Source organism: Psittacula echo (assembly GCF_963264785.1).
Source record: "Psittacula echo genome assembly, chromosome: 3".
NCBI lineage: Eukaryota > Metazoa > Chordata > Aves > Psittaciformes > Psittacidae > Psittacula > Psittacula echo.
Window position 1 is genome coordinate 36410329 of NC_137736.1, and position 14285 is coordinate 36424613.

The 14285-nt window shown below is 37.9% G+C and overlaps 1 protein-coding gene across 7 annotated transcripts in view; it reads right to left on the reverse strand.

Annotated features, from left to right (window-relative positions):
- Positions 1-14285, reverse strand: part of KDM6A (lysine demethylase 6A) — a 160582-nt gene that overhangs the window by 76089 nt on the left and 70208 nt on the right. For all 7 annotated transcript variants that reach the window (XM_080613945.1, XM_080613941.1, XM_080613947.1 and 4 more), the window contains one exon: positions 10006-10064. In XM_080613945.1, coding sequence (XP_080470071.1) covers positions 10006-10064 — 59 coding nt within the window. The remainder of the gene's footprint in view (positions 1-10005; positions 10065-14285) is intronic.

A 14285-nucleotide genomic window follows, 5' to 3' on the forward strand; every position in this document is an offset into this window, starting at 1 on the left:
TACTTCCTTGACTTTAAATCCTCTCTACACATGGCCCTGTTCCTGATGTCACTGTACCAGGTAAAACAAAAATATTATGTAACAACTGTATCTAGGAAAGACAATTTACTTCTGGAACAGGACTACTCTGCCTCTCAGGCCAACTGCATAAAATGAGGACAGCTGAAAAGCAACTAAAAAGTAATAGATGTAAATTCACGGAGGAACTGAAAGAAGCTAAGATTTATTGTATTACCTGGCCTGAAATCCAGACAGCTTGAAACAAAATACCTTCATATACATCACTGCTTGTACAATGACAAAACCCACAAACACTCTCAACTTAGGGTAGATTCAAGCACCTAGGTCAGGGAACACTGTCCCATTTGCTGTCCTAGGCAAGCCCAGAGACTGATGCTGAGTAGGCAGATGATAGACAAGCCTTCAGGAAGAACTGTACCCACTGTGAAGCAGCACAGGGACACTGGACAAGAGTTAACCACAGTGCCTAAAATTATACAATGTTTAGGCACATCGATTTCATTCCTACTCTCAAAGTGCAGTATTATTTACAAGGACAAAAGGTTAGCAGTTGCAATGGGAAATTCAACAAATACTTTACATACATTTTTTTTATTCACAGAACACATAAATGACCATTTTTTAATCCATCAGCAAAAGCACTTCTACTCGAAAATTCTTACAGGCTGTTTTCTCATTCTTAATGGCAAAGCAAACCAAAGGCACAGAACTTCCTCTAAACAATGCAACAAAAATATACCTAAGCATTATCAGACCTGTTTAAATAGTAGTTAAGAGCAGGTGCGATTGAAAAAATAATTACATTAGTATTGTGAAACTGAAGCTTTCCCTATTACAGTCTTTCAGAAAAAGGCTTTCCTTACCTTGTACCCTCCTTTTCTGCTTACATAAGGAAAATGAGCAAGCGAAGTGCAAAAGAGACAAACTTGCACCAGCTAAGCAGTCTCGCACATCTCATCTGAACTTCCTTGCAATAGTATGGGTGGTGATGAATCACACACCTCAGTATCTACACCGAAATCATAACAAACAAGGATACAGATCTCATAACAGTATGCTCACCATCATCTACAAGAATACTACTCAAACTGGAAGGCCAAACACTGGACTGATCACTAACATCAGCATTTATTTTAATCTATGCTTTTGTTATGCTGAAGTATAGATTTTATGACTCTGTATTTGCATTCCTTGTCTTAACCCTAGTATGATACTTGGTATGTAAGCCACTGGTATTAAAAATCCATTATTTGCATCTTGTTTAAAGACAGTATCCTAATTTCTAAAAAGGAAGAAAAATGGTGTCTGTGATACCTATCAAAGAGAAGACAAAAATCAGGAATAAAGACATCGCAGTCCTATACCACCTGGGGTATTCCCCCTCTATCAAGTCTCAGTTGCAGGATCACTGAGACATGGATTTCTAAAAAAGATTAAAAGAAACTGTAAGAGACAAAAATATTTTCATAGTCCCTTGTTTACTGAACAGGAAATATTATTCATTGCCACAGTCAAGCAACAGAGTTAAACAAAGCTGTAAGTATAGCAACTCTTAAGGACTGTTCAGAAGTTTAGTTTGAATGCATACTGTCATTCATTCAAAAGAACAAGAATGTTGCCTACCCCAGACTTTCAGAGCAGCACAGCACTCAAACTCCAGTACAATTATAATCAGTGGACAACATGAAAGACCGTGTGCCATTCAGCACAATACCTGGCAGTCACAGACAGTCCTTGTGAGGTTCATATAAGGTTTATTTCTGTGCAGACAACACGGCAACACCATTCACCCTAGTCTAGGCTGTTCATGGAGTCAGACTGAACATTAGGAGGCTTTGAGATAACATTTTAACCCAACACAACTTCCAATGACAACAAGCCCAAAATGTGCAAGGAGGAAGAAAATCTGTAGGATGAGATTTCAGTCTTTCACACAAAATCTACGCAGGAAGTAAATGGCATGCTCTTCAACCCATTTTGACGGATGCTTTGAAAATACATAAAATCAACTAAGTAAAAAAAAAAGTCTCTGTACCATTTTAGTTCAAGTTACCATACTAACAGCTAAATAACATTCTAGCTGTGCATTTCAGATATATTAGATCACTCCTAAAGTGGTGGGTTTGGGAGCCAAGGCAGAAATGCTTTAAAAGCACAATTTCCTTGAAAGGTCAGAAAATTCAAAGGAGTGTGGTCAGGGAGCAGTGATTGCTCCCATTCATTGCGCTGATTTGGCAACAGAATGGACTGGCACTGGCAGAGAGTTTGGTGAAAGACTCTCGACTTCGAAATTTTCCTTCAGTTTCTAATACCTGATGGATTTACACGTAAGAAAGAATCCATATGCACTCACAATGTTAGGGTACTCCTGGGTCAGTGTCTTGCTTGCATCTTAAATTCTGTATCCTCAGATGCCATAATAAAAACTAAAAGATAATTCTGAAAGGTAGCATAAATTTAAACTTATAATGAAGCATAATTATATCAGTAAATTAAGGGGAAAATGTAAGAACACACCAAATACTCCCCAAAGCAGCTTTTCTAACTAAAAATCACATATTTTTTCTTCTCCATTTAAAATATTGGCCTGCATCTTACTTGACTCTAGTGATAATTCTATATTGATTATGCAATTTGTAGTTATTCCAGTACGACAATCACTGATAGAAACAAACACAAATTACTTCCACTATTTCTGTGAAAAAGGACACCACCAAAATTCCACAAATAAAGTGACTGGAAAGGCAGTATTTTCAGTATTTCCAGCAGTGGTAGGTGCTCATGTCTAATTTGGTAACTACAGCCTCATTTTAAACAGTCAGTAACATTTTCATAGAATAAACCACTCAAACTGAAAAGACACTTACTTACTAAGCCTTACAGACAGACAAGCAATTCTACAACATAACTGAATTAATATTGATCTAATTTTGCCTATGGGGAACACTTGAACAAAGTAGCAACACACCGAACATTACAGGACACATCAAGAACACAGACTATAGTAAAAACTTTAGTTTTATTTTGGGACTGTCTTGTTTCCCAGTGCCATGTCCAAAGCTCCAGATTCAGTCTCTTACTAAATCAATAGCAAAACATCTACAACATCACTGACATCCCTTTCAGTTGTAAGTGCTCAATAGCATCTAACGCAGATGACTTTGGGCTTGCCACAGGTTGGTATAACACAGAAAGAAGTGGACATGAGTCCACTCATGCAAAGTAGGAGCAAGAGCTGTAAAAGTAAATGAGTTGCAAAGGTAAATGAGAGAATGTGGCCCAGTGTACGTAACTGCAGTCCTTCCTGGCCCATCTGTTTGCCCGAGTTGGGCCTTCTGGATACAGCAGAGGTCACTTGATCCTTGTATAGATCTTTGCTCTGAAACATCACTAATCTCATTTCTGTCCTCTGCCCGAGCCTACGTACAGGAAGATGGGGTCTAGAGGATTCAAAGCATCCAAATTACTCGGATGTTTTCCCTCAAAGCTCTTCTGGGGTTTGACCAAAACTGGAAGAGCAGATATAACCTAACACTTTGATGATCTGGCACATATGAAGCAGCATTTAGCTTAAGAGGTTAGCAGCTTCCTTCGGAGATGATGGCGCGCAGCCTTCCTCAAGTAGGTTGTTAGTCTCCACCACTGATTAATGGGCTTTGCTGAACAGACAGAGCTTTTCAATTTTAATCCTTCAGCAGACTAAGCATACATTAGTCCAAAGGAAAAATCACAGCTGGGAGCTCTCATACTTCAGAAATAAATGACAGTCACCTAAATTCAGCAATAAATGACTTCTGGTTTGTTCACGAAAGGTAACTGCCTGGTAAGAAACAACTCTGGTTGAGTTTACTAGCATTTATTTAGATTAAATAAAAGTTTTCTCCAAGAATGGGAGCATTCCACTAACAGACAGAACAAAATCAACAAAACAGAGCAGGACTGGAAAACAGACACTATGGAGGATCGAAAGCACATCTAGGCTTACACTTCACACAGTGCTGCTACAGTAGTTCAGGAAAAATAAAAATGACATGAATCTATCATCTCCAAATCAAGACTTTCCGAATCAATATGGCAGCTGCCTTTCCACCCACTTATCTACATACACAACAATGGCTACCATTACGAAAGTGAAGAAACCAGCTGAATAATAATTAATAGAAGATTATACTAAACATTTAGTGAACTCTCCTAAGACTTTTATTGGAAGGTTTTACTTGGATAAACTGTGAATAAAATCCGCTTTGAACAAGGCAAAAGAATATAATAAAATAGCATCAGTTTAACTATTCAAAAGTTAACACTCATGCATTTCAAACAAAAACCATGAAAATCAGACTGAGTGTACGACGTAAACGAACGTAACATTATTCCAATATATCAGGAGAAACGATGCAGCTTGAATGAAAGTTTCTTTTTCTTTTTTATCTTCTTTCAACTTTCTGATCACCTATTCTGAGCCTCATGTCATTTCATAGCCTCACTAATGAAAATGGACAAATTTCTGCGTGAAAATCATAATTTGATCATAAACAAAATGTACATATACAGCAATAGTCAAGACAGTGCAATTTTATTAAATACTTTTACACAGTCTTTAGCTACAACTCCTCTGTCCATACGGCTGCAACAGCTGAATAGTGAAATATTTTGTGTAGTGAAATCTTTAAACATTTCTCTGGAACAGCAGCTGAGAGTAAGCATTTTCCAGTATTATCAAATATTATGCGTTTTCATCAGTCCAAGAAGTGGTTTGATAAACCTACACCTAAGCTCCATGTGAACCTGCTTGAGCAGGTAGGTTGGACTAGATGACCTTCAGTGGCCCCTTCCAGCCTCAACCATTCTGTGATTCTGTGATACAATCACAGACAGACAACGAAAGAGAAATATAACTGTTTCCTCATTAATGGTTAATTACAATTAGTATGTGTTGCCTATATTTACATTTCTATTTTATATACCTAAAAAATACATATATAGATCCAGCCACCTGAAACCTGAGAAATACTTAACAAAGAAGCATCTACACAGTGTGTGTCTGAATTCTACCCTCCTTACAAAGATAACTACAAACACCAGCTGAAAGGACTCTGACAGAACAAGGAAAGATGCACCAATACGAATGTGTACCTTGAAGATCACAAGTTACTGGTAAGAAAGCTGGGTTTCTACTCTCAAATTATATCCCTCCCAGGCTTTCCCTTGCAGGTGTTTCTAAAGCAGGAACTCCACATACTGCTAATTCCCAGAGCCATGACACTGCTGGGTGAACCCCAGAGCCTTTCACACCAACTACAACCACTGGACTATTTCATCAAATGCCCCATGTCCTCCACAATGGCAGAAACTACTGATATACCTGGAGGTGTGCAGAGCAGACATTGCATTTGATGAGTGGCTGCTGTCTACATGACGGGTGAGGCATTCCCACCCAAGGGAAGGAAGTCCCCAGTAGGCCGTTAGCATTCCTACATACTCCACTACCCGCTCGACAACTACTCTTTGTATGGAAGAGCCCAGTTCCTTGGATCTATCAACCAATGACACAAACAGCTTGAGAACCATCTGAAGGATCTGGTCCTGCTTGTGAGGCGTGGACAAATCTTACTGTGTTACTAACAGCTAGCCCCTAAAAAAAAGACAATATATTGATAGAGGAAGGCAAATGGTAAATACCATAAAACAATACTTTCCTGGGTAGATGAGCAAGGCACACAATACTGAAGGTTGGCACATAAGAATAGTGAAAAAAAGTTTACATTCCACTGTAGACAACTGCATATTAAAAGCTGTTTAAGCAGCTCCTTTATGATTTCAGGATGACTGTAGGAAGTGCAAAACTTCATTTTCTGAAAAAGATGAAGGAGAACGACAGCCAAAGAGAGTGAGAAATAGACCAGGCTCCTCCAGCTCAAATAAATGGTCCAATGTGATTTGCAGTAAGAACACCTCTCAAGTGATGACAAGTTTGTGTGTTTTCCTGTAGGTACTTGGAAAAGAATGCTCCTGCCTCAATGAAGCCTTCAAAGGACTTCTAGGAGAAAAGTAAGTCTCAGGTGTCTGGAGGCCTGCACGCTGACGGAAGAAATGAGATGCAGTACCACAGGTAATACCTGAGGGCTGCGTTTTGCTGTCTGCTTTTGGCCTTTGCAAGGTTGTGGAATTCAGCAGCAGCAAAGATGGGAGGTGGAGAGCCTGCTCAGTGCTTGTATGCTGCAGATGAAGGTACACTCTGCCAACAGGGGTTGTATACGCTTCCTCCCTCGTGCCTATTAAATGTCTTTACCTGATTTAAGTAAGAATAATAAAAGAGTACAACTGCCTTCTTGATGTCAAGTTCCAATTTTGAGTCAGAATTCAAGAGGGCAGAAAAGCTTTTTGGGCTGAACTCCCATGTCCCTCTTTCAAGGAGTCAAAATTATGCTAACAGGAGAAATCCTAGCATGCAGAAGAGCCACAACGCAGGAGTGCAAGCAGACTGGGCTGGCTGTGAGGTTACTTTAAAGGAGCCAGAAACAGAGATGATGGTTCTAGGTATGGCTTGATGTTGAAGAGATGAACCACAGTGCTTCTGTTTTGGCAAGGATGGCTGCAAAAGGGTCAGAAAGCTCCAGTTAGAAGACGACAAATTTTCTGCAGGCAGTGTGCATCTTTACCCATGATGAGGGTGAGGAAAAGGGTCTCTTGCATTAGTTTTTGGCTTTTTTCAGGACTGTGTCCTGCAAAATGTAATGCTGAAGGACTGAGGTTTACAAAACATAACTTCTACAGCTGCTAAGGATCTGGACTAAGGAGCCTCAGGGTTTGCTAAATGGGGTGATAATGGTGACTAATCTCAGCCTTGCAAGGTATTTCCAACAAATAGGGTGTCCAGCAATTTGCAAGATAACAGTCACTGAAAACACAGCAGGTTGGCCTTGGGGCATCCCAGCTCTACCCTGGGATCCAAAGATGGCATTAGAGCCAGTTTCAGGACACAGCTGCAGATCTTGAACTCCAGGTTTTTATCTTGGTGGGACTCAAGTGTATATGAACAGACAATAGACAAGTCAGGCTCAGAATCCTTACTGAACTAAAAAAAAAATATTATTGGCATCTAAGCCACTACACTTGGATGCAAGTATTGCACAGAAATGAAGGGTAGCCTCTGATAAACCACTGAAATTCTTTAAGCGTTCCATCTAAAAGACACCTAAGGAGGCTCTAGATTTATTAAAGTTATGTGAGTATCTCAGCTACCTTTATTCTAGTGGTATTATACCATGCCTGAGAAAGACGGAAACCACTGGAAAAACCAGCGAATCGCTTTCTCAGTACTTAATGGTTAATGGTGTAAAAAGAACAGTGTCAAAATTTAAGATCTGTAGGACCTGTTTTACCAGACTTCATTCGATTTACGGAGTTGATCCCTTATGGTGTATCTCACTATAATAACTGCACGAAATAGCACTGGTCTGATCACACTATTGTGGCATTTGTATGTATACAATGTATATACACTGAGAACTTTCAGTTTCCGAATAGTCATACAAAATCATAATATAAAATGATGTATCAGTTAAGATTTGTACTTAAGATAACACTTAACACTTAGTAATACTGCTTTAGTATATAGAGAACTGTAAAATATTGAGTTACAGTGAACTGCGTATGTGTCTTGGAACCAATCCAACACTTCAATTTTATTTCCAGCTTTCGATTTCTGAAAGCTGGAAAACTTAAAAAATAATGTAAAAATAAGAACAAAACTTTTAAACCTGACCTTATTCCCACTTGCTTTTTTATTATCCCTTTTTAAATGAGACATGCAAAAAACTTGAACACTTCCTTACTCCCTTCCTTTTAGGAGGACTTTGCAGATGCCTCTCATTAAAATTTATGGATATCTGAAGTGGTGTGGATGAAAAAATACATTCATGGGTGAAGCACAGTAACCTGAACTACCTTAAATGGTTCTCCCATACCTGCTTGAAATATACAGATTTGTGTACTCTGTTAATAAATAGATGGAATGGCTTCTGCAGGAAAGAAGTCAGGTTTGACCAGCATTTCACTCTGAAAGAAGGAGGATTCTTCTTGCAATCTGCAAGAGAGTCTTGTAGATGGTTAACATCTACAAAGAATATATCTACTGTAAATTACTTGCTATCACTTCCAAGTTTATTATGATTTTGTCACATGTAAACACCCACAACCACACATCCCACTCCTCTTGACCTCAAGAAAACATGGTAAAGGGCAGGGAGCATCAAAGGGATTGAAAAAAAAAAAAAGAAACCCAAACAAACAACAACAAAGGAAGTGGAAGATTTTATCTGCATTAGATTTTCTTCTCTAAAAACTCTGCCCAATACCCTAATGATACACAGCTTCCTTAGTACCAAACTATACCAAACTTTGTTGTATGAATGAAATTGCAAATACGATTATTCTACATACCTTGAACATAAAATTTTATATGCATTTAAGACAATGTAAATTAAGGCATCAATTTATACTCATGTTCTCAACAAGCTTACTTAAAGCCATGGAAGAAAAATCTACATTCATTCTAAGCTCTAATTTATTCGTACTTAGGCCTCACAATCACCCGACTTTGCTGCTCCATCCACTGCTGATGGCAAAAGCTGATGAACAGGTGGTCTTTCAAAACCTCAACTACTCTAACTACTCTGTCTTATTCAATTTTATCTTTCAGTTTTCTACTATTTTCACAGTGCAAGTTGCAACAAGATAGCCCTTGTAAGAAGAACTGGTGCACAAAATACTCTTCATGAGAACAAGAACATTCTGACACTTAGTGAAATTCAATCAAAATTGATCACAATCTTAAAATAGTGGATTCCCAGACATGCTGAAAACTTTTCTGTTCTTCTCTCTCGTTAACTAGAATGCAACGTACAATACATGGCATTCATTTCACCACTGTTGATAAAGAAAGCAGTAAGTCGCAAGATCAAAAAAAAAAGTCCAGGTTCTGAGCTCATGATTTAACCAACTTATCAGATATTTGAAGAATAAAAGCTTATTTATAGCCCAATGAAAGCACAAATCTTTTGTCTTGCAGACACATAGAAATAAGGGGGGGGGGGAATGGAGGTAGGAGGTGGGGGACCATCCAAACCATCAGTCGGTAATAACTTACTGCCTCCTTAACTGCAGTCATGCTTAGTACAGTAAGATGATAAACTTTCTAGTAATGATCAGGTAGTAAAGTCACACTTACTAACAGTTTCCATGCTGAGTGTAAAAAAGCACTGACCTAAATACTGCACTTAACTTTCTTCCAATGACACTAACTATATCTCTACGAGAATAAACGCCAGTGAAACTCTGAGGACCTTTCAAGAGAACCCCAGCAATAGAATCTATTCCATTCATCATTCTTCTGTCACCACCAATAAAACAAAGCCAAAACTCAAACTGAAAATCAACCCTCCTCTCCATACCCAACAGCAGCCCCTCCCTTTCGGTCCCCAAAGCCCTGCGAGAATTTCCAACTCTGAGTTTTTACGTCAGTTTTAAACATTCTGATTCAAGTCTGAGTGTACTGCTTCTCACGTCCAAAACTTTTACATTATACAGCTATGCAGCAATTGCTGAATGCGAAGCTAAATGAAAACAAGCCCACTTTGCCACTTCTCCAAGAGGGAAGTTTTTTGTAAGCAGGCTTTCAAACAAACACAGGCTACAGGCTATCAATAATAATAATTCACAAAAACCTGTTGAGTCATACTGCTCCACCCTCCTGGCTGAATGGTATTATAAGGAGCTACAATTCTTCCCCGGTAAGTGCTTTCTTTTTCAAGCAACTGTTGTGGCTGCCCACAGATATGTTACAGTAAGTCAGATACGTGATCCAGAACAGTGTTTCTTCAAGCACCTACAATAAAAAAATTAAACTATCCTACACTCATACTGAACTGAAGTTGAAATATTCACCTACTGATGAAACATCACACAATAGCAATTCCAACTTACCATTGAAAGGCATTGTAATGGAAGTAGACCAAACCAAGGCCATATAAAAAGGCAGCATTCTGTAAAAGAAAGAAACAGTGTTTAAAACTCAGATAACCCAACCATATGCTGTCAGAATGATTTTCCAGTATTTTACTTTTCCTTTGACATTCTGTTTAAATTTCACCTTGAACAGGAAGAAAAAGAAATGAAGGAATGGAAAGACAGGTAGATAATAATAATAAAAAGTGATTCTTCAAGTATTTTTGGAGGAATAGCAACAACAATAATGTTCAAGTACTTTTACATCAGAGAAACTGATGTGTTTTGTTCTACTTGTACAACAGCAGGGAAGGAAATGACGGAGTAGAGGTCTTAAGCAATTTATTATAATAAAAAACGTTTTATGACTGAATACCATTTCATAGTCATAATAATTTATACTAATATACAAGTAAACAAAGCTGCACACCCCAATTTCAGTGTCTAAAGTAGAACATTAATTACATGAATCTGAAAATATGTTTAAGGAAATTTCACTTTTCTGAATACCAAAAATACAGACACTGGCTTCAAGCCCAAGACAATCACATTTCTTCATCATTAATCAAATTTCTATTTTCCCTACTTCCCAAAGTAAGGAAATAGAAAATAGAAAAAGGGGGGGTGTGTGTGAAGGGGGGAGAGACAGTGAGAGGAAGAGGGAGAAGAATCATTCTCCCTCTGGAAACCCATTTTCTTTCCACAGAAAAGTATGACTTGCTTCTAAAGTGACATTACACTAAGGATTTTCAATGCATGTTTAACTATCTAATTCTACAAATAATTAGTACTTATTTCCTGAATTAGAAAAAGCAATTTATTTTTCCCATGTAAAAGTTATGCCACATCATAGTTGTTTTCTATTTAGCAGAGCTGTTCCATTAATTACAGGAGACAACACATACATGCTGCCTATAACACATTTTTAGGCTTTTCTTATATACAATTCTGGTTTTGAGAGACAAGGAATGCATCCCAAAGAACACAAAGCTCTGACACATGGACAAGAGATGGAATTTCCATTGTCAAAGTCTGTATTTCAAAATAATGCCTCTTCCACTTGTTCAACAGGTCAAATTTCTGGTCAATTCCACGAAAGGAATCCTAGTTATGCCTTAAAACCTATCTAAATATAACGAATTTTCTCCTAGAAAATAACTGGTAACCAGAACATAATTCGAAAAGCAACATTCATCAGAAACAGGACCCAATACTACCATTTCATTATACCTCATTTGTGCCTTCTAAATGCAAATTAAAACCACGAGAAATGCCAAAGATCCTTTCATGAATACAGCTGGATCATAGCTTCAGCCATGGACAGCTTCCAAGAAAATTATGTGGTATGACCAGATACTACGGCAATCGGAGCACTGGAAGATGTTAACAGGGGGAGTGAAGGGGGAAGTATATAAACAATAAAAAGATGACACTTTACTACTACATAAACCCCACATTCCTGTTTAATTGAATAAAAACACAACATGGACATCTGAAAGACAAAAGACCTCCCACTCCGTACTCCATGCATTTCCTGCTTTCCAAGCGTGCTCAGGCAGCAACAGACTAGGAAAGAAGGCAAGCCTGAAAACTGAGCATACATAATGCCTTAAAGTCACTTTAAATGAAAAAGACAGAGAGATTTTCATGAATGCAACATGGAAGCTTCAAAACACAGCGCACACCTAGTAATCTTTATGGTGTCGGGCTCATTTGGAGAACAGAACTTAACAGAACTGTCCAGAGATCCCCCAACTGCAATCGAGAATAGATCATCGTAAAGGTTAGAATAATAATAACAAAAATCCTTCATCACCACAATGCAAGATTCAAGAAGACTATGCCAGACAACTAAAACGTCTTCAAAGAATTTCCTCTTCTGAAACCTGTTAAGAGTTCACAGTCCAAATTGAGTTACAGATTCAGAAGATTCATCTAGATGATTATTTTGATCCTAACAGTTAATGATGACCAACTTCCAAGGCACAACAGGACAAAGATGTAGGTGATTTGTCCAAATGTAATTAATGTATCAAGTTCACATGACGCATTCAGGTTGTTCCTGCCCAGTAAAATAAAAATCAGCCATTACTGCTCTGTCCCTTGTTCTGTGACTGTTTTTCCCATTTTTCTCTCGTTCTCATTTGGCATCACAAAGCACCTGAGATCAATCTTGAAATCTGTTAAACTGACACTGCCTTCTCAATATAAAGCGGCAAGATTTAGGACCCTGTAACACTTTACTTCACATGTAAAGGTAAAAATTCTGAAATGTCAGGATGGATCATATTTATCTGTCCTGAAATACTACAGCTCTAACCATGTGTAACACCATTAGTACTATTTGTTGATTGTTTATTAGATTTGTCATCAGAAAGGTAAGAAAAATATCCTTTAATCTGTGTTTGAAGCTCAATAGGACTTTCACAAGGACTGGCACATATCAGTATTTCAGTGTATGCCGTGTTTTCCCACAAACAACTCAAGGTGAGAAGTACATAAAATTCAATGCTTCAGCAACTAACTTTTCTGCCTGTATTGCAGAATACCATCATGTCCGATGTGCAGCCAAGTTCCTGTTGGCAACATCCAATATGAAATGCATTACCAGGACTAAGCGAGATCATTACACAAAATTTTCATCTACAAAATGTCCTTTTTCTTAACATCACAAGATTCTGTGACTCTGTTTACAAGAAACACACTCCATCTTTAAATAAATAAATAAATCTCTGTTTTCAGTTGCCTTTGTTAATTTTATTTGGACAAGTTTATCACAAAAAGTATCCACCGCATGTTTTCCAGTAAGACTACCTTTGTAATTTAATCCCTGCTATTCAGAATACTGCTATAAATAGCTGGTAAAGTGGAATATAAGCCCAGTTTTCCCCCCTCCAAACATTTTAAAGTGAGGAGTAGAAAACAAAATTATCAAACAAAATTATCTTGTATAATCCTTTCCTTGAACTTCTTAACAACCCTCACAATTTTTGAAGATCTCATGCTAACAAAACTCATTATTCGGTTACTAACTTTTAATGCAATTTTTTGTTATCAGAGCTCTCTCTCCACCAAAATCTACAGTAAATGAAAAAAAAAACCACCCTGCAAACTGAAACAGATTGTACCTCAAATCTGAAGTTGAATGTCTGCATTTTTTCATCTACACCCATGCTACTAAAAAGCATGGAAAAAAATTAGAAATGCCATTTCCGATTAGATGTCATTAACATTTTCTACAAACTATCAAAAATGCTAGGATGTTTCACACCAACCACTAGATGGCTCAAATACCTATTTCCATTTTATACGCTTATGCAATTTAAGAAGATTGTCTAGTTTATTTCGTGTACCGTTACTTACACGCACTATTTAGTGCTAAGCAACATTTCAATTGTATTTTACAACAAATAAGCTACAGTATTTTATTTATAGGTAATTCAGAAGGCGAAAGATGTATCTGAGTGCACTTTTATATGTAACTGAGACGAAAAAGCACATTGAAGACTTTCTGATCTTGTTTTAAGCAATCATGGGGAAAAAAAAATACGTTAACAAATGAGGAAAACTCCGTCCATCTCACAGACCTTCTACAATAACCCAAGTAACCAGCTTATAGCCTCTCTGAAGCAGCAGATGGAAACAGATCCCAAACATTTCATGGGCTCTATTCTCGAGCCATTTCAGGCCAATTTCACAACAAAGCCTTTTTCTCCATCTTCAAGCATGCAGTCAGTGGTTTCGGCAGAAGGACATCAGACTAGAGCATCACAGTTACACTTTGTCTACAAACACAGGGTCAGAAAAACGCACCTGTCCTGCGTAGCAAGCGTCCATACTCACATTCAAGCCTTACTTTGAATCTAGAAATGTACAGCTACCGCATCTGAGAGCAGACGTTTTTCACCTGTAACATGAGTGCCTTCCACAGGCATTTGAGACCTGATTTGTGTTTTAGAAACACAAGAATATATACAAAGAAGTTAGGCATGCAAAGGAAAATCTCTATAGCAGGCACTTCTAGAAAGAGAGTGGAAAAAGACACTGAAGAATCAAAGCAGCCTCAGGGCAACATCGAGTTGGGACCTTGCAACTTAAAAATGCAAAGGAACAGTTTTTGTCATAGTTTCATAGCATTGCTGATTCAGAAACATTCCCTAACACTGCCTCTCAATTTTGCTGATAGTCATTTGTATAGTACTACAGCCAACTCAACGCCAGAACTGATCTATCAATATACAGATAAAAAAGAAACAAAA